We start from the raw sequence: 27,502 nt of genomic DNA on the forward strand, positions 1-27,502 counted from the left end.
CGTTTAAACCACACTGGCAGGGCGTAAGGCCACTTTTTAGAGGTATATAAGGGACATTTAGAACTCTTAAGATGTGAGTACAAAGTAAGAGCCAGTCTTTCTCTTGAATTTAGTGGAAAATAATTGCTCATTGGTAGTTACATAACCTTGTTGATTTAGAAAGGTTAAAACCACCACCTTTCTGGTTTACTGAGGGATCAGTTCTGCCTTTCCTCCACAGAAATCATATATTCCGCAAGGTGAGGAAAGATGAGTGATGACAGTAAGCTTTCTGAAAAGCTAAGGTAACTCTAAGTAAATAAATTGAAAAGTATATGAGAACTCTTTAGTTGAAGACAATCTGGTTAAATTCACCTTTAGTAAACAGGGTGGGGAAAATGAGCTCCGTGAGAAGGAAACCCAAGGGCATTCCTTTCTCAGGGAGGGGAAGGGAAAAAAACAAAAAGCATACATGGCTCTACCCCACAGGCCAACAGGGAGAGAGCATTTGTGCTCTGCAAGGAAGGGAGTAGCCCAATCTGGTGAGTCAGAAGCTCGAAAGGAATTTGCTGGTGCACCTAAGTGTAGTATACAAGGTGCAGCACGGTCTGTCCATAAACTTAGGGACACCCAGGAAAAAAAGTCTTAGTCTAAGTAAGGGTCAAGTGTGATTTTAGAAATGGGTAGGAAGACACCTGGCAAAGTAAAGCAAAACAAGAATCAGTAAGAAATAGTAAAGACTGGGGCAAATTATTTCTCCAAGTGTCAAAATCATCACAAGGCTCTTATCACAAGGCCTTATTATGTCTTGGAGACAGAATACTCACGATATGTAAAAATATGACAGGAACAATAATTAGCTATCGAGTCAGCACTCTGTGCATGTTCACCATTCTCAGGAATGAGAGAAGAGCTGGATGCATACCCTCCTTCACCCTTGTCTTGCTCAATGCTTCAGTTACATATTTTGCAAAATTTCAAGGAGAAAGAGGTGAAAAACTTCCCAACATTTTAATATTATATCTTCAAGTAAAAGTAACGTATATTGGAATTCTGGTACTGCTTTAATTTTCTCAACCCTTTGGTTTCTTTGAATATAGCAGACTCATAGAAAAGATTACTTGATACCATAGTACCATTCCTACCATGAGCTTGTTAGATTTAGATGAACAGATGTATATTGTGGAATCTACTGTAAATAATGCACTTAAAAACAATCCTTAATACGTCTTTTGTCAGCTGTGCCTTACTAGTTACCTAATACTTTTTTTTCTAATAAAACAACACTGTTAAAAGCAGAACATTTATCGGTGTAGGACAAAATATCCCCCAAATGCACTGAAGACAATCCCTGAACTTCACTTAATTAGCATCCATTCCTCCTTCTTAGATGTTGACATACATTTTAATTCTGTAAAATATACAAGTATGAATGAACAATCATTTCACAAATCACAAATGAAATTACTAATTTATCTATATATAACAACTCTGAAAGTGTGCTTGTTAGTGTATCAGGTCTTTTTAAAACATTTCAAGACGACCTAGAAAGATAAAATTTGGTGTGAGTATATAGTTTTTGTTCGTGGTCAAAAGGAAAAATTCTGAAATATCTAATTTTCAGTTCATTTCTATGTAATTTTAGCTCTAGAAAGAGGGTGAGCCTTAAAGCGAAAGAGTAATAAATATAATTAATTGTCATTTAATTGGTCTCAGAATATGAGAAAGTAGCTGACTTGAATAATTGGGTAACTATTCCTTTTAGCGGTTCCCAATTTTTTTGCTTTAAAACAATTGAGTATCATCTGACTGACCTCTAAAGTAATGTAAAGGATCACTATGTGATTTTGGCATGTAACTTGGAAGAAGTTCAAGGAATTGAGTGACATCACTATAACATTTCCTGGCACAGAAAGTTAATACTGCCATCATAGAGTAGTCATCTTAGTATAAAAATGATTTAGAGACCAATGGCACATTAACAAATTCTAACTAGTCTACTAGTAAGTACACCAAAAGAGCAAATGCTTTGTTTCTTTTTTTTCACATGAAGGTGATTACTTTTTTTAATATATATTTTTATTGATTTCAGAGATGGAAGGGAGAGGGGGAGAGAGAGAGAAGCATCAATGATGAGAGAGATTCATTGATTGGCTGCCTCCTGTACGCCCCCACTCCCTCAACTGGGGATCAGACCCACAATCCAGGCATGTGCCCTAGACCAGAATTGAACCTGGGGACCTTCAGTCTCCATTCCGATGCTCTATCAACTGAGCCAAACCGGCTAGGGCGATGCTTTTGTTTCTTACGAGAGATAGGTTTGCCAACAGTTTTACAAAGAACCTCTATAGTCTGGGAAGGCATCCTCAAGCTGAAAGTCTATCTCAGGGGTCCTCAAACTTTTTAAACAGGGGCCAGTTCACTGTTCCTCAGACCGTTGGAGGGCCGGACTATAGTTTTAAAAAAAACCATGAACAAATTCCTATGCACACTGCACATATCTTATTTTGAAGTAAAAAAACAAAAAGGGAACAAATACAATATTTGTAATTGCATGTGGCCCGCGGGCCATACTTTGAGGACCCCTGGTCTATCTCCTATGAAATAAGCTATTTAGTAAAAAACTTGGGACTTAACCTGTTCAGAGTAAAGGGTCATGGGAGAGGTATGCTTAAAAATACAATCTTTTGGATTTTCAGAGTTGAGGAGAAAATTCACATTTAGCTTGACTGGGAAGTATGCTAATAACATATAGGCGAATTATTCTGAGGATCTTCTGAATGTGATCAAGATTTTGGGAATGAGACCCAAAGAAAGGAAGGCATATTAGGGACTAATGATAACCAAAGCTAACTAACTTAAGGATGAGAGCCTAGGATGAGTTTGAGAAGATTAGAGCTGGCTTTTAGCTATATTTCAAAGGAGAGTTCTACAGCCAAAGTTCCCAATTGTTGATGAATTTGCCTTCTTCAGGTCTATGGCACTGTAACATGGCCTTTAAGGCTTGACCCCACCGAGTCTAGGGTGGTAGCATTTGCTTCGATCTGATGAATTGCTGAAACTCAAAAACTCATCTCTCTGGTTCTGGATAACTCCTCCAAGAATGTAAATCTCTTGTTTGGTTAAAACATCACCATATGATCCTTTACAATGATTACACTGCACAGGATTTTATAGTGATTTCACTGTACCCTTTAACAAATTTGGTTCTCACAAAAACTTTATAAAGTAGACAAGAAAGGTCCTCAGAATGTATGATTTCATTTATATAAAGTTCAAACTAGGCATAACTAATCTATCATGTTAGAAGCTGTAATGGTTACCTTTGAAAAGAAGAAAGAAGCTGGAATAAAGCGTAAAGAAACCTTTTATTTTTTTATTTTATTTTATTTTTTTTAAATCATAAATAATTAACTTTTTATTTTTTAAGAAACCTTTTAGAGGTGCTGGTAATGCCTTGTGATTTCATGGGTGTGTTCACTGTATAATTCATGGATCTTTATCCTTCTGATTTGCGCATATTCTGTAAACATGTCATACTTCAATAAAAAGTTCATTATTTTTCAATGCCATGGTCTTACTCACTGCATCATAGCTGCCCATAAATAATATTAAACAGACATACATAGCTAAAAGAGGCAGTAAAAATACTGAATGTATTATAAAAAAGAAAACCACTGATTGTAAATGCAAAACTACTTGCTTTTTAATTCAACTACTTTCATTTACTTCATACCCATCTAAAACCTAACATGAGAAATAAGAAAAAAAATTTAAATATATAAAAGGAAACAAAAACTATCACCCTATAGTTAAGGATACAGCATTTTCCCCCCTTATTGTCACCCATATTCCTCACCTCTATAATTTCTCAACTCCGTTATTTTCTTATCCTATATAATAAAAGCCTAATATGCAAATTGTCCCCTTGGGCGGTCATTCGACTGCTCGCTATGATGTGCGCTGACCACCAGGGGGTGGCGCGGAACATGGTGGGCATTGGGGGCGCGGCACTGGCAGCAGTGGAGGTGCTGCCGTCCCTGATGAGAGTGGGACTGCAGTGGGCTGGTGGAGCAGGTGAGCGGGAGGCGCCAGGCCAAGGTAGATGCGTGTGGGGGCCTGATTGCCCCGCTGATCGCCTCACAGACAGCAACCAGTGGCGGCAGTGGGGGAGGGGGGGCGCTGCCAGCTCCCAGGCACTGAGGGAGCCAGCCAGGGGGTCCAGCCCCAATCGATTGCCCCGCAGGTGGGATGGTAGAGCAGTTGAGGGGCAGGGCCAGGCCAACGCAGGGTGCCAGGCAGGGCTGCGAGGCTGCGGACACGAGCTGGGGCCTGATCTCAGCAGGCCACCCTGAGGGACCCCACCCATGCATGAATTTGTGCACCGGGCCCTCTAGTTTTCCATAATTCTCTACCTTCTTTCCTACCTCCTCTAATCCTCCAAGATCTTTTCCTAGGTAACTGGTGATTATGAAACAAGATCATACTGGGAAACTTCCTGGGTCAGTTTAGGACCAATTCAGCTCCTTCATATCTCTTATTTTCTCTTCTTGTCCTCCAATTCCATATTCTTTTCTTGCCATCTCGTTTTCTCACATCTCTCCCTCTGTTTCTGCCTCTATTCTTCTTCCTAGTTTTACTCCCCAAGTCTATCTGAAGCACACGTAATAGTAAAAGGTAACCAACCAATATTTATTCTCATTAAATTATGTTCTATATAAACAGACTTGAAGCTATAAATAGTGTTATAGGGATGGCTGTGCAGATGATAATAGAGTCAGCTGAGTTTTCTATGACAAATAGAACTGATGTCTTTGCGTAGTTTCTCCACACTTTAAACTATGCATGATTTTTAAATCTTTTTCTGGCCCAAACACCTGAGGAACTTGACATTAACACCTCTAACAGATGGTTAATTTTATGTGCTAATAAAGCTGGGCACAGTGCCCAGATATATGGTCAAATATTGTTTGTTTTTATGATGGTGAGCCTAACATTTAAATCAGTGAACTTTGATTAAAAACATAATGGTGGGCCTCATGCAATTGCTAAAGGTCTTAACAAAGACTCATCTCCTCTGAGCAAGAAAGGAATTCTGCCAGCAGACAGTCTTTGGACTCAAATTACTACTTTTGCCTGAGTCTCCAGTCTACTGGCCTATCCTACAGATTTTAGACTTACTAAACCTCCACATCACATGAGCGAATTTCTTAAAATAACTCTCTCTCTACACACACACACACACCCTGTTTTGTTCTCTGGAGAACATGACTAATTCAAGTAGCTATGGTAGTGATTCTCAACTAGAAATGGTGGGGGCGAGGTGCAGTCTACAGAAAGAACACAGGAGTTGGGGATGATAATTTTATTTTTTGTTAATCCTCACCCATTGATTTTTAGAGAGAGTGGAAGGGGGGAGAGAGATGAGAGAGAGAGAGAGAGAAAGAGAGAGAGACATTGATGTGAGAGAGACACAAAGGGACACAGAGACACATACTGGTTGCCTCCCGCATGTGCCCAGACCAGGCCAGGAATCGAACCTGCAACTAAGACACATGCCCTTGATCGGAATCAAACCCAGGACCCTTCAAACCCTCAGGCTGATGCTCTATCCACTGAGCCAAACCAGCTAGGGTGATAGATAATTTTAAAAAGGTCTGATGCAGACCTTATGGAATATCTACTCAAAAGTCATTTACTAGTCTTCTATTACAGAGACTAGAATACTAAAACAAAGTTTTTGGCTTCCCTTATATGTAAGAGAGCTGTAGCCAAATTCATTTGTTTGCAAATGAACAGCTAATGCTTCACTAGGAGAAAGCACTATGCTCTAACTATTCTTCCTGCCCAGACCACTAAGGATTCAGATGTAAAAACAGTGCCTGAAGGAGCTGATCCTTAGCTCTAGGGCTGCTCCCCGCCATTCCCCAGGGTTCATGTGCAGTATCTTATACAAGAGTGCAAGTAGAATCTGGATGCTTAGGCCAGCCTGTACTGAAAGCAGAAAAACTTAACCCATGTTATCATATAAAGTGTTACTTTAAAAACATAGCTGTACTCAGGCTCCACTGAGACTACCTAAAGTTGAAATCTGCAATAGGAAGGACTTGGACTAGAAAAATTTCCTGAAAACAATGATTACAAAATATTGACAATTATAACTATGAACTACTAAGGAAGGCTATCGAATTTCCTTTAAAAAGCGTCTTTTGAAAATATGGCCTGAATTATTTTATGGCATTCCACTGTAAAGACAAGAGTTAGAAGAGAGCAGCACTTTGACATCATTTCCATTCTATAATACACTACTGATTTAAAAGTTTTACCTCAGTACACTTTCTATATTTATTACAGGAGAGCTAAAGAGTGCTATATAAAAATCACTATGTAATAAAACCTCACTAACAAACCATTAAAAAGGAACTTATTGGCCAAGTTGATAAAAAATGTAAATTAAATGCCCAAATTTTCTAACAACTTTTTAAGTCAGCACTATATCTTTAAGGCTATCAATGATGTACCTCTAAAAATACTGTTTTCTTCAGACCTCTCTAGAAAAAGAAAAATCAAGTGCTATTAGTGAATGATTTCAAAATTCTGTGTTTACCTTTTTTTTCTCCAGTGTAGGGCACATAGTCTTCCCGGTCCTTATGCTCCAAAGCTTCCTTCTCCAGATATGACAAGAGGTGTTCTCTATCAAAAGGCCCTGTGGCAGACTTTGAGGTCTGGTTCTTCTGTCGGAACCCTGCAGGCAGAAGGGCATTCTGCCAAAGAGAATGAATCAACCATTATAACCACCAAGAATGCCGATTTTCATATGCTTGCATAGATTACTCAGAGAAGAAACAATTCTAGATTAGAATATGATGTAGGCATTAAACACTTTATTACAGGACTTTAGGGTTGCAATGTAAAAGTGTTCCAAAGTTTTTTCTTAAATTAGGTAGTATTCACTTACATTACTATTAAAATATACAAACATATTTTCTTTAGCAAGTATTCTACTAGCAGGAAAACCCCTTTACTTTTAAAATGTCCTGGGACAATAATAAAAAGGTTTTTAATGCTTAATAACACCTTAGCATATATGTAAATACAGAAAATAATTCCGTTACAAAAGAATGTTAAATGACTATATGCATCATAGTCCTTCACAGTAACTTTTATTTCATTATAAAGACCTTCTCATTAAAAAAAACACACAAACACCACATGTATATCAAGCCCTCTAGCCAGGTTGCTCTGCTGGTTAGAGCATCATCCTGACACCAAGGTTGCTGGGTTTGATGCTGGGCCAGCGCACACATAAAAATCAATGAATGCATAAATAAGTTAAACAACAGTTGATGTTTCTCTCTCCTTCTCTCCTAAATCAATTAAAAAACAAAACAAGTATATTGCCCGGCTGGCATGGTTTGTCGACTTCTGAATCAGGAGGTCACTGTTTGATTCCCAGTCAGGGCACATGCCCTGGTTGCAGGCTCAATCCTCAGTGTGGGGTGTGCAGGAGGCAGCCGATCAATGATTCTCTGTCATCATCACTGATGTTTTTCTCTCTCTCTCCCTCTCCTTCTCTCTCTCCCCTCACCCTTCATCTCTGAAATCAATAAAATATATATAAAATAGAACAGTCATGTCAGTAAAGATATGGAGGTAGAAGGGGAAAACTGGAGAAGAGACAAAAAGTTAATTTAAATAAAGAGGTGTCAGTGAAAACTTGGTTTGGGGTGATGAACACACAATACAATATTCAGACGCTGTATTATAGAATTGTACCCCTTAAACCTATAATTTTATTAACCAATGTCACCCCAATAAATTCAATAAAAAAAAATAAATTATACATATACATGGGGGGGGGGGGGGGGGGGGGGAGGTGCCAGTGAAAAGTCCTGAAAAAGTTAACTGCTCAAAGGCAGCTACTTAGTTTCAAAGTGTTTGAAAAATTATTTCATTTTTCTTCATTAGCTATCACCTACCTCAGGGTCAAGATCATCCAGCACGGTTTCCAGTTGTTTCAGTTCTATTTCTGATAGATTCCCAAGGAGCTCATCTTCATCCAGGTCCTTGTACTTTTCTAAGTCCTTCCGGAATGGTAGTGCCATGGTCTGCAGTGTCACTTCGTTTTTGCTATTCAATGTAGTCAGAAGTGATTTCTATTTTTTTTTAAACTATGGAGAGAAGAGACAAAAACATTTAAAACATCATCTCCACCTACTTAGATCTATTATTAGGTTAAATGAAATGTAATTTCCATGTCATATATTCTTTGACCTTATATCACACACCACCCTTTTCTATGGATCATTCAATGCCTTTATCTTTTGTCTTTTGTTAACAACAACAAAAAGAAACTGAGAGAAAAAGAGGGGAAGAAGAAAATAAAATTCAAATCCATAAAAATGTCTATTTGACAGAATTTAGATTTTCTGATAACTAAGTTTTAGGGGGAAAAGGATTATATAATTTGTGCTAAAATACAAATTTTTCCATCAATGGCTTTCAAATGATTGTTACTTTGCTTAAGCACAGTATGTTTAAGGTACAGTTGTTTTATTGTAAATTACTTAGAAGAACATTATTTTCTGACTCAACATTAACATGGGGTGGGTGATACCATTGCATTCCCCATAAAAGGAATGGCGGCCTCTTGCCATTGGGAAAAAAATTTTTTTGAAAAGTGCGTTAAAAAAAAATTTAAAGGCGCTTTTAAAGGAAAAAATACAACACTATAAAACTTCAAGTAAAATACTCAAAACAATGCTATGTCACCCACTAACTGACAAGGTTGGTCAGGAGAATCTGATTACAGAAAGGACCTTCACCATTTCCTTACTGTGTGGATCTCTCCCCAAAAGCTATGAGGTGACTCAATAAGCAGCATATTTCCAGTTACCCACAGGACTGTTACATAGGAAAGGATAAAGTAAAAAAGTGAAGCAAAAATTAAGTATTTTTATGAATTTTAGCCATATATGTGGATCATTTGTCTCATAAAATGTTCCTATGTGTGCCCTAGCCAGTTTGGCTCAGAGGATAGAACATTGGCCTGGGAATTGAAGGGTCCCAGGTTCGATTCAGTTGCAGGCTCGATCCTACCTCAGTTGCAGGCTCGATCCCTGGCCCTGGTTAGGGCATGTGCGGGAGGCAACTAATTGATGTGTCTCTCTTATATTGATGCTCTCTCTCTGTGTCTCTCCCCCTCCCTTCCACTCTCTTTAAAAATCAATAGAAAAAATATCCTCAGATGAGGATTAACAACAACACAAATATTCTGTGTGGATAAAAAATAATCTTTAGACTTAATGATGTTAAAATTTTTCTTGGCTGCAAAACGCCCAGTATTTCAAAGTTTGAATATATATATTTCCTTTGCTACCGTTCCCCCCCTTGTTTTCCCAACTTAATACCATATTTTAACTAATATATTTTCCTCCTCAATTCAGTAACATTTTATGGATCTTTTTAGGTGTTTTCATCTCCCAAGAAGAAATGAAGGTTCACCACAGGGGTCTGTCAGTTAATGAAGTGACTAGCAACCACCTGGGTCCTATAAAAAGCAAATTAACATAATTGTGCTTATGCAGATGTTAAATTACAGGCATTTTGTTTAATTGCCCAAGACAGATCTGGCTTACACCTGTTCTACTAACACCACATAGATTTAGCAGTTATCCTAAATTTTTCCATTAAAAAAATTATTGTTATCATTACTAAGTTTGGTAAACCTCTACTTTGCATTTCCAACTTTAAGATAGCAAGCTTAACAAGTATCCTGAGAGTGTATTTTCTCAATTAAAAATAATACCGTCTGCAGAGAAGAGTCAATGGAAAGTATCAGCACTACCAAATATAGTAACCATAAAATGCAATTTTAAAGAAGGTGGCATGCAATTTTAGAAGATAAAAAATTAGACCACATTGAAAAAAATATTCCCTTCATAAACAGACATTTGAGACAAAGGTAAGAAATTGATAAAAGTTTAAGAATATGTACCAAAAGTAATTATTTGCTTTATGCTATTTTTTAATGTTTGGAAAATCAATATAAAAATACATTTTCAATATAGTTTAATATAATATACTGAAGTTTACAGTACAGTCATGTGCCGTCAACAATGGACTGAATATCCAATGATGGTCTCATAAGATTAGCATGGGGCTAAAAAATTCCTATCACCTAATGTAGCCCTTGTAATATATAACCCAACACATTACTTACGTGTTTCTGGTGATGCTGGTGTAAACAAACCTACACCTACTGTTCTGGCAATGGTATAAAAGCATAACACATATAATTACATATAGTGCATAATACTTGATAATGATAATAAATGACTTTGTTCCTGGTTTATGTATTTACTATATTATTTTAAAGTGTATTCTTTCTTCTTAAAAAAACACAAAACCATTGCTGTAAAATGCCTCACCCATCTTGTTTACTGCATCTCTTGATACCATAATTTTCTCTTGTGTTTGACTTACCCATATGTTGTTTTGTACAGTGGCACGTTATATAGGCTTGTAGCCTAGGAGCAAGGCTAAGTCATATAGCCTAGGTGTGGAGTAGGCTGTATCATCTAGGTGTGTGTAAGTGCACTCTATGATGTTCACACAATGATGAAATTGCCCAATGATGCATTTCTCAGAACTTATCCCCATTGTTAAGCAGCACATAACTGTATATAATAGAGCTAATTTCTTAGTCAATAAATATTTCAAAAAATACTTATTTTGAGCATCTCTTTTCTTTACTCTCAAAAGTATCCCAGCCTTGGCCATAAATTCAATGGTCATCCAACTAAGAGGGTACTGTAATAGACAATATGATAGGAATGAGATATTCAGAACAAAGGCAATATATATCACCCAGGTTTTATAGGTCGGAAACATGACATTCCTTAGAATGAGTAAAATAGTTTACTCCAATAGATTGCTTTTTATTCCAAGTATAAACTGTCATACACAACATCTTTATATACTACTAGGAGTCCGGTGCATGAAGATTCGTGCACTGGGGGTGGGTCCCTCAGCCCGACCTGCACCCTCTCCAATCTGGGAACCCTCAGGGGAGCCCTCTCCATTCCAGGAGTTTCTGTCTGTCTTTGCAATCATATGAGCAAATTGTCTGAGACCCCCTCACCCAGTTTGGTTTGTTGCTCACAGAATAATAGAGGCTTTTTTTCCCCCTTTGCTTCATTGGTGGAGATTTCCTGGAAGTTTTAGGATATCTTCCCTTTAATTTTTCCTAGACACTCTGATTTTACTTATGTCTCTCACCTTTGCTTTCCCTCCATCCCCCACCGCAACAGTAACTTGCTGCAGGCTCACTTTGCTCTAGTGTCTAGGAGATCCGTCTGCCACCCGAACTATGATTCCCAGCATTCCTGGTGCTCCCCATGCTCTAGGTTTTCCATTCCTGCCCTGTCTCCATCCCACAGCCTCCCACTCTGCCATGGCCCCCCAAGCCTCCGGCTCTCCCACTCTGCTCTCTGCCCGGCGCCTGTGTATGCAAATTAACCCATCTTTGTTGGGTTAATTTGCATATTCACTCCTGATTGGCTGGTGAGTGTAGTGAAGGAATGGTCAATTTACATGTTTCTCTTTTATTATATATAAAACTAGGGGCCCAGTGCACAAATTTGTGCACCTTGAAAGGAACTGTGGGCAGTGAGGCTGTGGTGGGCCTAGGGGCGGGTCACAACCCATCCTCCGTGCCCCGATCTGGTCCCTCGCACTAGTGCCCCTGGTCCCCTGTCTGCCAGCAGCCCCGCTCCCGCTGCCACCACTCCCACGCACTGACGGCGCTGGCCCCGCTCGCACCCGTTGCTGGCGCGGAGCAATTGGGGCCAGCACCTGCAGCAGGTGCGAGCAGGGACTGCTGCCCCACTTGCCCCTCAGGAGCAGGAGGAGGTGGAGAAGACCTCAGGGGCGATTGGGGCTGGCAGCCGCCGCTCGAACCTGTTGACAGCGCTGAGTGATCGGGACTGGTGCCGGGTGCCGGCAGCAGGTGCCAGAGGCAGCTGCTGGTCTTGATCGCCCCTCAGGAGCAGGGGGAGGTGGAGAAGACTTGAAGGGCGATCAGGGCTGGTGCCTGGCACCGGCAGCAGGTGCGAGCGGCATGTAGGAGCAAAGAATTTTCAGTAACCACCAGAGGCTCACCCCAATGACAGCGACGGTGCCCTGCCTTGGTCTGGCACCCCTGCTCACCTGTTCCACCATCCTGCCACAGCCAATGCACACCACATTCTGTGCGCGCCCCCTGGTGGTCAGCACATGTCATAGCGAACAGTTGTTTGGTTACCGTTCGGTCTATTTGCATATTAGGGTTTTATATAGATTGCTTAAAAAATAATAAAATGAATGCCTATCTTCAGAGAGAGACCATTACTAGTACCCTCGTGTTCCCCATGCCAGGGCATCTCCCTCCTCAAAAGTAGTAGCCATTGTACTGAATTTTGAATTACTTATTCTCTGGCTTTCCTCTACATTTTACCTGAAATGTACATATCCTTAAGAGTTTCAGTTTTGCCCTTTTATTTTGTATTTTATATGTATGGGCTCATACAGCATGAATCCTTGTGTGACTTGCATTTTTCATTTAAGATTGTTTTGAGTTGATGCTTAAAGCTGTACTTCTTTCATTTTCATTTCTATAGAGTATTCAGTTGTATAAATGAATATCTGAGTTTTTTGCAGTCGTCCCCCCTCTATTTTTCTACTATAGCCCATCTTGTTATCTACTTCCTGGTATACATGTGCAAGAGTGTCTCAAAGCTGTTCAATCTAGGAATGACATTACTGGAAAAGGGTATGCTCAGACTCAACTTTACTGGGTAATGTCTAACTATTTTCTTTTTTAAAAAAATATTTTTATTGATTTCAGAGAGAAGGGGAGCAAGAGAGAGATAGAAGCATCAACAATGAGAGAAAATCATTGACCAGCTGCCTGCCCCCTAGTGGGGATTGAGCCCTCAGCCCAGGCATGTGCCCTTGACTGGGAATTGAGCCGTGATTTCCTGGTTCACAGGTAAATGCTCAACCACTGAGCTGTACCAGCTGGGCTCAAACTCTTTTCAAAGTGATTATACCACCTTATAGTTCTAGAAGATTCAGTACATGACAATTCATGTTGCTTATCCTTGCTAATTGGTGGTATTAACAGACTTTTTGTGTTTTTTGTTTTTGCTATTCTGGTGAATGTGATATTGTATTTTACCATAGTTTTAACTTGCATTTTGTTGAATTATGATAAAGTTGAGCATTTTTTCATACGTTCATTAATTCATTGGCCAATGGTGTTCCTCATTCTGTGAAGAATCTGTTGCCCATTTTTAAAATTGTGTTATTAAAAAAAATAGATGTTCTCCAAGAAAAACAAACAAAAATTTTTTTTAAATAGATGTTCTTAATATATTCTGGATATTAATCTTTTTCAGTTACATGTAAAAAAATCTTTTCCATTTTCTTTCAACTCTTATTTCGTTTTTATGGTATTTTCTAGGAGAAAATGTTTTTAATGTTTTTATTTAATTTTTTAAGGAATTGGCTTCTTTGGCTTGTTTTTTTCCTTTACAAAGCAATAGAAAGCTATTTCCTTCAGATTCATATAATGAAATTTGCCAAGAAATTCCAAGTAATATACTAAAGTTTCCCAGAAGCTTCAATACAAAGCAACTAATGCTCAAAACTTAAGTCACTCAAAACTTATCAGTATCATTCTTTCATCAGGTGTTCACATTCTCAGATTCTCCAACTTGATCATAACTTCCCTTTCAGCTCTCCTCCTCTACTGAGGAATGTCTCTGTAGTAAAAATGTTCCAAGTGTTAGTAGAGAAGCTCAGGAACACCTCAGGAAGGGAAGCTCTGGGAACAGTGCTCTGCTTCGCTTTCTCTCCCTCTGTCTTCGGGAGGACCTGTCCTGGCTTGCTTGTGCTTTGATATCTGTCTTACTGGAAGGAGAACACATTCTGAATGATGAAGAGGTGAATCCAGTGTGCCAGAAAAGTACATAAATCTATCATCTGTCTACAGGAACTTTTTAAAACCCCCAAGCTACAACTCATAGAAAAGTAACACATAACAGGCACGGGGCCATGGCTCCATGGCGGCCACTGCAGTGAGAGAAATGAGCCGCCAGACTGTGACAAGTTACCCACTGGGACCTCCAAGTGCAGAGGGTGCCCGCCCTGATGGGCAACCACCGCGTCCAACAATGACTTGGCCAGTCTTTTTGAGTGTCCTGTCTGCTTTGACTATGTGTTGCCACCCATTCGTCAGTGTCAGAGCGGCCACCTTGTCTGTAGCAACTGTCACCCAAAGCTCACATGTTGTCCAACCTGCCGGGGCCCCTTGGGATCCATTTGCAACTTAGCGATGGAGAAAGTGGCCAATTCAGTACTTTCCCCTTGTAAATATGCCTCGTCTGGGTGTGAAATAACTCTGCCACACACAGAAAAAGCAGACCACGAAGAGCTCTGTGAATTTCGGCCTTACTCCTGCCCATGCCCCGGTGCTTCCTGTAAGTGGCAAGGCTCTCTGGAAGCCGTGATGCCCCATCTGATGCATCAGCACAAGTCCATCACCACCCTGCAGGGAGAGGATATCGTTTTCCTCGCCACAGACATCAGTCTCCCCAGGGCTGTGGACTGGGTGATGATGCAGTCCTACTTCGGCTTCCACTTCATGCTGGTCTTGGAGAAACAGGATAAGTATGACGGGCACTAGCAGTGCTTTGCATTTTCAGGTGGAGTCTCAGCAATCTCACTTCACTGAGACATTTAAAATTTTAGCTTTTATTTAAATAATTTTTGAAAATTAGATATTCTAGATCTTTTGGATCTCCACTTATTTTCTTCCACTTTCGTATATTTCAGAGTGAACAAGGTCTTGACATTGACTGTATTAAAAAAACAACTAAAATGATAGGATTCAGACATATTCTCTCAATATATGAGTTGTTACCTCAGTTTTATCACTACTTCAACAGGGCAGGCTCAGAGTCTTCAGACTCTTCTCTGTTCTCTCTTTAATGAACATGTGTGATCATGTTGTTCTCTGGTTCAAAAACCTTATGTAGACTCATATTATCTACAACAGGGGTAGGCAAACTATAGCGGGCCAAATTTTGCTTGCAACCTGTTTTTAAAAATAATGTTTTATTGGAACACAGTCACATTCATTCATTTATGTATTTTCATGGTTGTTCTTTTTGCTACAATGGCAAAGTTAAATAAATGCAACAGAGACCAGATGGTCTGCAAAACCTTAAATATTCACTATGTGGCCCTTTACAGAAAGTTTGTGAACCGCTGACCTACAACATAAAATCCAAATTCCTCAGCATAAAATACAAAGTTCACAGCCTGGTCCTAGCTAGTTTTCCAATATTATTTCCAGCTGCTCCGTCACACAGCCTATACTCCAAACATGCCAAAAAATTTTAGGTTTCTATGCATTTGCTTCTTTTTGTTCCCTCTCTTAGAATGAAGGCATTCTTTTTCATCTACCTCTGTCCTCAATCAAACCCCTACACATTCTTCGAGACCTAGCTGAAGTGTTGACAAGGATATGGAGCAACTGAAACTCTCATAAATTATTAGTGGAGTGCAAATTGATTCAAACACTTTGGAAAACTATTTGGCAATATGTACTAAAACTAAACAACTTGTACCAAGTTTCTCCTAGCAATTTTACTCCTAGTTATATACACAAGAGAAATGCTTGTTTATGTTAATAAAATAAGATGTAAAAAATGTTCATTGAAACTTTATTCATAATATCCCAAACTGAAAATGACCCAAATGTCCATTACCAGGAAAACACACAAATGAATTGTAGAATAGTCATAAAATGGAATACTACAGAGTAATAAAGAGCAACTAGTGATATGAGCAAAAACGTAAATGAATCTCACATGCATTATGTTGAAAGGAATCTATAATAATAAAAGCGTAATATGCTAATTAAACCAGACGTCCTTCAGGACGAAACTGGGGCTGCAGCCACGAGATGGAGGCAGCTGCTGCTGCGGCATGGAGGAGAAGGCTGCCTCCGCCGAGGAAGGGATCCAGGCAGCCGACCCGCAGCTGCAAGGGAGGGATCCAGGCAGTCACAGCCGCTGCAAAGGCCTACTCTTGCACGAACTTCATGCATAGGGCCTCTAGTATTATATAAAAAGCTAGACAAAACAAGAATGCATACTATATGCTTTCATGTATATAGAATTCAAGAACAGGCAAAACTAACCCACGGGAATGGAAATAGCTATTAGGAGGTATTGATAAGATAGAATATTCAGAGAATATTCTAGGGTGATGAAAATGTGCTATATCTTAAACTAGGTGATAGTTAACACAAGTATATATATGTAAAATTTTCATTAACCTGTCCAGTTAAGATTTTCTCCTTATATTCTGAATTATACATAAAAAAATTTCAATACAGTAAGTCCTCACCTAACATCATCGCTAAGTTCTTTGACTTTAAGCAAAATTATATACAATGAAATCAATGTTAGCAATAAGATAATTGATAAAAAGAGTTAAGTTACTATAGCAAGCACCTTCTCAATGTTATAAGGGAAACGATATTGAACAAAACGTTAGTCAAGGACCTGCTGTATATGCTTGCATTGTGCAACTAATTATTATGTATTTAATGTTGAGAATTAAAGTTCCCACAACATAGAAAAGAATTATTTTTTTGTAGCCATTTTAACAAGAAGTCATAAAAAAAGAACTAACTAAATAAATAAACAAATTGCCTTTGCAAGCCAATTATTCACCTTCAGCTTCTCACTTCCAAACGTCAGCCAATTAGGAACAGACTCCCACCAGTAAGCACTGCTCTAAGTGCCAGCCAACCAATCAACAGACTCCCCAAATAATTATGCTTCTACAATTGGTGTCACTATGGCCTTGAAGTTTGCCAGTCCGTGCATTCCAGGCTTCCCAAAAGCCTTGTATAATAAATTGGTCACCTTTGCTGAGAGACTGTGTCTAACCAGCATAGCTCTCCCTTATCAAAGTATTATTTCAGCTTTGTCACTTTGTTTCAGATATTGACTATTAGCTGGTAGTCTCATTATCCTTTCATGGCAAAGAAAACTTTTAGTGATTATATGTTTATTTTTAAATAAAAGTATCTCAATGTTGATATATATTAGATAATAGTAGTTGAGATAAACATATTCCCTCTAGGTAAATATCCATGTAATCTTTTGAACTAGCTATGGTTTAACATCCAATTAACTTTGTAAGTATGTGTTTCAATTTGCTTTGGTTAAAAATTTCAAATCAACATTCCTTTTTCTTTTTTGTTTGGACCTGGCTTCAGAATTAATCTGAAAACAATTTTAAAATAAGTGATCTCTGTCTAGAGATTTTAACATTTAAAGCATCTAAAGGCTCTCTTCTTTAATGTTAGGCTTGAGTTTCATCTCTGCAGGCTTAAGGAACATTCTTTGAAGGAGAAGGCTGGAGTAAAGAAAGTCATCTGTTTATTCCTGGCACAGTTAAAAGCAGAGGAGGAGTATGAATATCTGTGATAGTATGTAGCAGATTCCTCAAGTGCAAGGGAGTTTTTAAGTCCCCTAAGGTCATTTCCTTTTTATAAGGTTATGACTCTAGATAACACTAATTATAACAAAATATGTACTTTGTGTCACCACATCCTATGCACTATTACACAGTATTTAACTCCTGAAAAATGAAAAATATTTTACTTTAGTTGTATATAATAATGTATATTACTTTTATAGTAATAAAAGTAATCTTTATCTTTACTTTTTTTAAAAAATGTATTTTATTGATTTTTTTACAGAGAGGAAGGGAGAGGGATAGAGAGTTAGAAACATGATCAGCTGCCTCCTGCACACCCACTACTGGGGATGTGCCCGCAACCAAGGTACATGCCCTTGACCGGAATCGAACCTGGGACCCTTCAGTCCGCAGGCCGACACTCTATCCACTGAGCCAAACCGGTTAGGGCTATCTTTACTTTTATAAAGACATTTTTTTAAAAAGGAAATAAATTGGGATGCTAAATCTATCCTTCTGTTTTGTACACTGACTCTTCTATACAATGAAGCCTCAAGGGCAGTACATTAATAATGATTTTTGTAGAGTTCTTGAGATGTTATGGTTGACCCAAATATGGGTACATCTGAGTGAGGTAGTTGCTCTGCACATAGAAATTTGAGAAAATGTGGTTGATTAGTCTGTGTAAAAGTTTCATGGAAACTAATCAACCCAAGTATGAGATTAGCTAAGCAGTCCTATCTTTCTTGCCATTACTACTGACATCATCTTAAATTTTAAAAAAATATATTTTTATTGATTTCAGAGAGGAAGGGAGAGGGGGAGAGAGAGAGAGAGAGATAGAAACATCAATGATGAGAGAGAATTATTGATCAGCTGCCTTCTGCACACCCCTCACTGGGGATGGAGCCTATAACCTGGGCTGATCTGGGAATTGAACCGTGACCTCCTTCCTGGTTCATAGGTCGATTCTGAACCATTGAGCCACATCAACCAGGCTTGAATTTTAAAAAATGAGATCCATATATCCCCAAAGGTAAGAAAATAAAGTATGAAGTCTGAGGGCAGCCCAGAAAAACTTGTTAGAGACAGAAGAAAGAGAGATTTCATTGGAGGCACGTTACTGAGAGCAACCTTTAAGTAGAAAGCAGCCAGATCAGTTCTATGACTATTACAAGAAAACAGTTAACACATGGCTCAGACCTCTTCAAAAATACTCTTTCAACAAGACTCTACTAAGAGACTTTGTGGCCCTCATGTAAGTACCCCATTTCCTTTTCTAGCTCAAAGCAGCTCCTAGTTCTAGCCCACTCCTCTCTTTATTCTTCTTCGTGGAGTTGCAAGGCAAGGTCTGAGGGGAACCCAGTCTGTGTATACCAAAGACAAATGCCACAAGAGCCACAACCTTAATTTACCCAGTTTTCGGTATCAAATGTTTTATAGTTTCCTTCTCCTTCTTTTTTATTATTCTTTTATTTTTTGGTGGGTGAGTTATTTGTTTAACAGATTGGGTGGATTGAAAAATGCTGAAGCTTTTCTAAAAGTTGTTACAAACAAAAAAAAACACTAAAATAGAAATAACATCATATGAATGAGTCTCTCAGGGTAATAAGGTTACAGAACTCTTTATCTCTACTGGTTAACATAAAAGAGCCTTCTACCAGTCATATGGTGGACAAAACCAAATATGACATGAGGTGGCTTGCAAGAAAAGCTCATCAGTGCTCAGCCATCAATCAAAATGATGAATCCATTCCAAGTATATAATGGAGAGACTAATCTGAGGGTTTTCTTTCTTTCTCTCCCAAAGGGAGTATTGCTATGACTCATTCTTCCTCTTGTAAGAATTTTCTTAATCCACCAAGTTAGTAAGCATTGGACTACATACAAAATCCTAAAATAAACTAGGCTAGGTCTAAAAGAAACCATGCTAAGAGCAAGTTGAAGTTATGCAGTGAACAAAAGGTAAAATGCTAACATCTTTCCTCAGTTTCATCCCTTGTGAATTTCTTGGGCTTCAGACAAGATTTTTTTCCTTAATTCTGAAAAACTATCCTTTTTCAACCTTACCAATTTCCCTGCCTTCAAATCAATATACCCATACCTTCATTAAGTGCCTCTTTCATTTAATGTACTGTTTGCGGGAGGGGAGGCACTGGACTGGAGGGAGAGGAAAGGAGCCACGGGAATGGGAAGAAAAGAATTTGAGAAAATTGCATACGACAGATTCTTTTTAAAAAATAATTTGTTGCCCTAACCGGTTTGGCTCAATGGATAGAGCGTCGGCCTGTGGACTCAATGCCCTTGACCAGGTTCGATTCTGGTTAAGGGCATGTACCTTGGTTGCGGGCACATACCCAGTAGGGAGTGTGCAGGAGGCAGCTGATCGATGTTTCTCTCTTATCGATGTTTCTAACTCTCTATCCCTCTCCCGTCCTCTCTGTAAAAAAATCAATAAAATATGTTTAAAAAATAATAATTTGTTTTTATTGATTGCTTTTGAGAGAGAGAGAGAGAGAGAGAGAGAGAGAGAGAGATTTGTTGCTCCACCTACTTATGCACTTATTAGTTGATTCTTCTATGTGCCCTGACTGGGAATCCAATCCGCAACCTTGGCCTATGGGGATGATGCTCTAACCAACTGAGCTACCCGGCCAGAGCTGCATAAAACAGATTCTTGTTCTAGGTCCCCTACTTTATAAATGTTTCTCAAATTGGAATTTAAGAAATCACAAGATCAAAGATATGGCACAAACAAGGCACAGAGACTGTAATAATCAATTGTAGATTTGATGTTAAATTTAATTTTTTCTATTTCCTTTTGAAACACTTTCTCTCTCAATTACAAAAATGGTGACCAGAAAAGTTGGGCATATAGTTGAAGTAAATTTAATTCCCCCTCGGACCCTCTCCTGCCACCCTCCATTATTATAATCCAGGCTGAGTGGTTCACTAAAAAGAATCCATCATTGGGATGTCTCTTCTATTTCTCTACCTCCTTTTTACATCCACGGGCATGCAGGACCCTATCCTCTAGCCTTTAAAACCGTCAAAACAAAGGTTCCAGCACATTCTCCCTCCCGGGAGCACACCCGCAACTTTCCCTTCCTCCTTTTCTTCCCCCACAGGCTTGCATCTCCTAAACTCGAGGGATTTCACAAGGCTTGCAACTGGGGTAGCCATGGGCAGTGGCAGTTTGTACCAGGCAAACTCCCTGAACCTGTTCCCAAGGCCCCCTTTTCTTTTAATTCTTATTGAGCCAAAGCAGTTCAGCCTAGGCTCATTCCCCCACCTAATCTCTCTCCTGTTACCCTAGGCCCGTGGTCGGCAAACTGCGGCTTGCAAGCCACATGCGGCTCTTCCACAAAATACCACGCGGGCGCGCACGTACAGTGCGACTGAAACTTCGTGGCCCGTGCGCAGAAGTCGGTTTTCGGCCTGGGTGAGTCTATTTTGAAGAAGTACTGTTGATATTTGGCTTTGTTGACTAATGAGTTTGCCGACCACTGCCCTAGGCCCTTCCTTGTTTTACTTTCCCCAACTTTAATAAAAGTTCTCTAAAATTCCAGAGGGATATCTCAGCTGTGGGGGGTTACCACTGAGAACTGAGGGGTCTAAACCCCACGTTGGAATTCCCAGCCCAGAGCACCAGAAATGAAAAAGGTGCCCACATAACATTGACTGTGAAAAGCAGTGGGGTTGCTGTCTGCCAGGGAGAGACAGCTGGAAATGCAGGCTCCCTCTTAAAAGATCAATGCACAAAATTTCGTGTGGAACCACTCACCTTGGGCTCTGGCAGAGGCTAGTAGAGCTCTTTGAGGAGAATCCAGGGAAGGAGGCTCTGGGGATAAAGCTTAAGAGAGCAGTCACCTGGATTCCTATGCTGAGTACTTTTCCCATACTGCAGAGGACACCTTACTCAGGCAGACCTTAACTATCCAGGCAGCTTTTGCCTGAGGGTGGGGCAATTGCCCCATCTTGTTGGAAAACCTCTTGCCCGACCCTGTGGAGTTTACACCTTGCTGTGGTACATAGCCTGAGACTCATTAAGAGACTGAGAATAACAATCAGCCTGCAGGCAGAGGCAGATCTCTAGGTGCTTTGCCTGATATGCTTCTGGACCCTGGGCTAGGAAAAGCAGACCTTTATGCGCATTTTGGTCCTGACCAAATGCACCCAACCCCACCAGAGGGAGCCACAAGCTTTGGATTGCTAATAGCTCCAAACAGGGTACTGAGGGTCAGTCACAAACTGTGTGACATTGTCTTGCACTAGAGACTCTCCAAAAAAAAAAAGGGAGTCATAGCAGATCTATCTAATACATAGAAACAAACCCAAACAGGCAGCCAAAATGGGGAGACAAAAATAAATAAACCTCAATTGAAAGAATGAGAGAATTCTCCAGAAGAAGAAATAAATGAAATGGAGATAAGCAACTTATCAGATATAGAATTCAGAATAATGATTACAAGGACGCTCAACAGCATGAGAAGATACAGAAACTGAAAAATGAGCAGCCAGAAATGAAGAATGACATAGCAGTAATAAAGAATACACTGGAAGGGATAAATAGCAGATTACAGGAAGCCGAGGATCAGACCAGTGAATTAGAAGACAGAGTAAAAAAAAAAAAAAATCAGAGAACCAAAAAGAAAAAATAATTAAAAAACAGAAGGACAGTTTAAGGGAGCTGTGGGACAACATGAAACGTATCGATATCCCCATCATACGAGTACCAGATGGTGAAGAAACTGAGCAAGGGATAGAGAACCTGTTTGAAGAAATAATGGCAGAAAACTTCCCTAACCTAGTGAAGGAAAGTCATACAAGTACAGGAGGTAAAGACAGTCCCAAGCAAGAACCCAAACAGGCCCACGCCCAGACACGTCATAATTAAATGCCAAAAATTAAAGACAGAGAATCTTAAAGGCAGCAAGAGAAAAACAATTTGTTACCTATAAAGGAACTCCCTTAAGGCTGTCAGCTGATTTCTCATCAGAAATTCTATAGGTGAGAAGGGAATGGCATGAAGTATTTAAGGTAATGAAAAGCAAGGGACTGAATCCAAGACTACTCTATCTAATAAGGCTATCATTCAAAATAGATGATGAAATAAAGAGCTTCCCAGACAAAAAAAAAAGGGTAAAGGAGTTTATCACCACCAAACCAGCATTATAAGAAATGTTAAAGGGACTTACTAGGAAATACATATAGAGAGAAACATAGACATAAAGTATTAAAATGGTAATAAGTAAGTACCTATCAATAATAACCTTAAATGTAAATAGATTAAATGGTCCAATCAAAAGATAGGGTAGCCTGGATGGCATGGCTCAGTGGTTGAGCATCGACCTATGAACCAGGAGGATTTTAAGAGAGATCGATAGCAATACAGTCATAGTAGGGGACTTTAACATCCCACTGACTTCACTGGATAGATCTTCCAGACCAAAATTAAACAAGGAAACAGTGACTCTAAATGACACACTAGATCAGATGGATTTCATTGACATTTACAGAGCATTTCATCCCAAAGTTGCAGAATATACATTCTTCTCAAGTGCTCATGGATCATTCTCAAAGATAGACCACATGTTAGGGCACAAACAAGTCTCTACAAGTTCAAGAAGACTGAACTCATATCAAGCATCTTCTCAGATCACAGTGGAATGAAATTAGAAATCAACTAAAGTAAAAACACCCCAAAACATTAAAACACATGGAGGCTCAGTAGCATGTTATTAAACAATGAATGAGTTATCAATGAGATCAAGGAAGAAATAAAAAACTTCCTGGAAACAAATGAAAATGAACACACAACAACCCCAAGTCTCTGGGACACAGTGAAAGCAGTCCTGAGAGGGAAGTTTATAGCACTACAGACCTACCTCAAAAAAAAAAACACAAGAAAAATTATTAGTAAATTATCTAACCCTACTAGTTAGAAGGAGAACAACAAGAAAAGCCCAGAGTACGTACAAGGAAGGAAATAATAAAGATAAATGCAGAAATAAATGATATACAGACTGAAAAAAAAATTAAAAGATCAATAAACCAAAGCTGATTCTTTGAAAAGATAAACAAGATTAATGAACCTTTAACCAGACTAATCAAGAAACAGAGAGGAGAGGAGACCGGGAAGATGGCGGCATAGGTAAACACCGGAGACAGCCACCGTGGACAACCATTTCAAAAATACAACTAAAAGTCGGAGCGGACATCAACCAGAACCACGGGAAGGCTGGCTGAGGAGAGTCTCTTCAATTAGAAGCAAAAAACAACAGCATTCTGATGCTCAGCGGAGGCGCAGTGTGGAAAATTTAAAGGTACGGCGGTGCGGTGGTGAGGGTGCGCGCGCAAAGCGGGCTGGCGGCTGAGGGCACGATTGTCGTTTTCAATCAGGAGCGAGTCTCAGACTCTGGGCTACAGATCCGGGCGAGTCTCTAGGGACCCAGACTCAAACGGGAGAAGCGGGACTGTCTGGCTACGGCCCCTCCGAGGTTTGCAGCGGCCGCTGGGACAGAGAGGCAGAGCCCCTGGGGACGGACTGAGAGCGGCCATAGCTGCTCCCTCCCCCCGCCCTGTTGAGCCCGCCCCGCCCAGGCCCTGCGCACAACCATTTGCCGACCGCCTCAGGCAAAGGCTGGAATAACGCCTCCCCAGAAGACAGACGTTTTCCACAGCTGATTCCTACAGCCAGTCGGCCTGGTGGTCAAATCCCTCTAGTGTTAACTACAACAATTAAGGCTTGGCTAGAACAAGACTGCGCACAGAGACCACAAGGCGGGGGGCACTAAGAAAGCATATAAGATGCGGAGACAAAAAAACATGACAGAAATGGAGGATATGGAGCTAAGAATCGCAATTTTGAGGGCTTGCCATAAATTTGTGCAGAGCCTCATGAAAACTAATGAGACCCTCGATGCTACGATAAAGAAATTAGAAAGTAAGCATACACGGACTGAAATAAAGAATATTATACCCAATAGCAGACCAGAGGAGCACAAGAATCAAACCAAAGATTCGACAAAAAACACCCAATTGGAAAAGCAAAATGAAAAAAGAATCCGAAAGTGTGAAGATAGTGTAAGGAGCCTCTGGGACAGCTTTAAGCGGTCTAATATCAGAATTATTGGAGTTCCAGAAGATGAGAGACAGCAAGATATTGAAAATCTATTTTTAGAAATAATGGCAGAAAACTTCCCCCACCTGGAGAAAGAAATGGACTTACAGGTCCAAGAAGCGCAGAGAACCCCAAACAAAAGGAATCCAAAGAGGACCACACCAAGACACATCATCATTAAAATGCCAAGAGCAAAAGACAAAGAGAAAATCTTAAAAGCAGCAAGAGAAAGAGGCTCAATTACCTACAAGGGAATACCCATACGACTGTCAGCTGATTTCTCAACAGAAACTTTGCAGGCCAGAAGGGAATGGCAAGAAATTTTCAAAGTGCTGAATACCAAGAACCTACAACCAAGATTACTTTATCCAGCAAAGCAATCATTCAGAATTGAAGGTCAGATAAAGAGCTTCACAGATAAGGAAAAACTAAAGGAGTTCATCACCGCCAAACCAGTATTATATGAAATGCTGAAAGGTATCCTTTAAGAAGAGGAAGAAGAAGAAAAAGGTAAAGATACAAATTAGGAACAACAAATATGCATCTATCAACAAATGAATCTAAGAATCAAGTGAATAAATAACCTGATGTACAGAATGAACTGGTGATTATAATGAATCAGGGACATAGAAAGGGAATGGACTGACTATTCTTACGGAAAAGGGGTGTGGGAGATGCGGGAAGTGACTAGACAAAAATCATGCACCTATGGATGAACTCAGTGGGTGGGGAGTGAGGGTGGAGGGTGGGGTGGGAGCTGGAAGGAGGGGAGTTATGGGGGGAAAAAAGAGGAACAAATGTAATAATCTGAACAATAAAGATATAAAAAAAAAAAAAAAAGAAAAGAAACAGAGAGGACCCAAATAAAATCAGAATCAAAAGAGATGAAATAACAACTGACACCACCGAAATACAAAGAATTGTAAGAAAATACTACGAACAACTAAACTATATGCCAACAAGCTGGACAATGTGGACGAAATGGACAAATTCCTAAAAAAATACAATCTTCCAAAACTGAACCAGGAAGAATCAGAAACCTGAATAGGCCAATAACAGCTGATGAATCTGAAGCAGTAATAAAAAAAAACTCCCTGGTTCAGATGGGGGAGTTTTACCAAACCTTCAAAGAACAACTAACACCTATCCTCCTCAAACTATTCCTGGATAGTATTATACTAAGCGAAATAAGCCAGTCAGAGAAAGATAAGTATCATATGATCTCAATAAAATAAAATGATGAACAAAATAGATCCAGAGACTTAGAAGCATGGAGCAGACTGATGAATCTTAGAGGAAAGGCGGGTGGGTAGGTGGGTGAGGAGAGATTAACCTAACAACTTATGTGCATATATGCATAACCCATGGACACAGACAATAGTGTGATGAAGGCTGGGGTGCAGGGAGTCAATGGGGGGGCGTAAAGGAGAACATCTGTAATACTTTCAACAATAAAGATAAATTCAAAGAACAAAAGAATATAATGAAAATGCTGCATGACAGACTAACTCAGCTAAACATAACCACTCTTCCTGTTTTGTTTGGTGGGGGAAGTTACAGTGCAATGTTAGAGGTACATTTTGTGTGTTCATTAGGCTAACGGAGATTAATTGATCATTGAGTTTTAGTTGTTCAGAGGTAGAGTAATTTGGGAATGAACTGGTACACTAAGGTAGATTTGAGCTAATAAAGAACTATTTGGTTAAAAAAAAGAATCTCAGAACATTAAGAAAAAAGACTAACAATCTATGAAACAAATAGCAAAAATCATTTAAAGTGATATATAATTACATATTCTTCCAAGTTCCACAGCTTGGGATCAAAGTCTCTATATAATTGAAACTCTGTCCCTCTTGGGATTCTGATGATTTAAAAAAATATTGGATCCTTGTACCTAAGTTTATTATTATATTTTCTTTATTGGTTGTGGAAAAAGAGAAATAAAAAAGGATAATCAAACTCCCCCCAACCTCTAAAAGAAACTCTGAAACTGGGGTTGGGGCCAGTTTTAGGGTGTTTCTTCCCTTTCCCTAAGTAAACCTCAAGAGAAATAACTAATTTTTCTGATGTTCTGAGCAGGCCTTCAAAGCCTCCTGTCTCTGGACCACGCCCCTTCTCCGGACCAGTTCCAGTAACTAGTAAAATTTCTGAAGCTTCATAAAGAGAGGAAACAAAAACAATGCTTTATCAAGGCTCTCTCTCCCAGGGACAAACAAACTCCTTGCCCAACTCTAAGCTCCTGTTTTCCTGCTCGAAAGACCTTGATCATAGTCACCTGACTGCTTCCTGAAGCAGTGCTTTTACATTTTATTCCTTTGTTTAGAAATTTTTATTTGCTAGGTGTTTTTGTAGTCTGACTGTGTCTCAGGTGATCCTGATAAAACTCCACCTTCCTACTTTCATTAACAATTACTAGGAACCCTCTGCTCTATTCAGCCTGGCTTTCCTCAGGGTCTCACAAATATCCTAATTTCCGTTTTCTTCCCACAATGGTGTGTACTTCTCTTCAACAATCCACCCTACTCTATACCCAAATTTCACCTCTCCATCCTATCAAAACTCTACACACCCTTCAAAGACTAGCTCAAATCCATTCTCTCCAAAGCCTTTCCTAGCTCCTCCAACCCATTAATTATTCTCTTTTCTCCTCTGGAAGGTTAACAATGCTCAGGGTGCACCATACCATTTTGCCCCAATACTTGATTCAGGTGTCTGGTACCCTAGCTAGTCTGACTGGTTCTCAATGGACCATGTCTCACTCCTATATAGTGAAGGCATTTCATACACAATCTCAGAGAAGCAGCACACTTGTGACTTTTAGGGATACCACTGGTTTCACTCTAAACAATTCCAGAGATC

At 39.5% G+C, this 27,502-nt stretch overlaps 1 protein-coding gene and 1 pseudogene across 2 annotated transcripts in view; one reads left to right on the forward strand and one right to left on the reverse strand.

Annotated features, from left to right (window-relative positions):
• TMOD3 (tropomodulin 3) overlaps positions 1–27,502 on the reverse strand; it is a 74,123-nt gene that overhangs the window by 30,155 nt on the left and 16,466 nt on the right. For both annotated transcript variants that reach the window (XM_070422768.1, XM_070422778.1), the window contains 2 exons: positions 7,959–8,150; positions 6,587–6,743 (listed from right to left, as the gene is read on the reverse strand). In XM_070422768.1, coding sequence (XP_070278869.1) covers positions 6,587–6,743; positions 7,959–8,084 — 283 coding nt within the window. In that variant the 5' untranslated portion in view covers positions 8,085–8,150. The remainder of the gene's footprint in view (positions 1–6,586; positions 6,744–7,958; positions 8,151–27,502) is intronic.
• LOC139002959 (E3 ubiquitin-protein ligase SIAH1-like) lies at positions 14,109–14,755 on the forward strand (annotated as a pseudogene).

This window comes from Myotis yumanensis, unplaced genomic scaffold, assembly GCF_028538775.1.
Source record: "Myotis yumanensis isolate MYYU_CA2020_CCGP unplaced genomic scaffold, mMyoYum1.0.hap1 SCAF_1, whole genome shotgun sequence".
In the NCBI taxonomy this organism is placed as follows: domain Eukaryota; kingdom Metazoa; phylum Chordata; class Mammalia; order Chiroptera; family Vespertilionidae; genus Myotis; species Myotis yumanensis.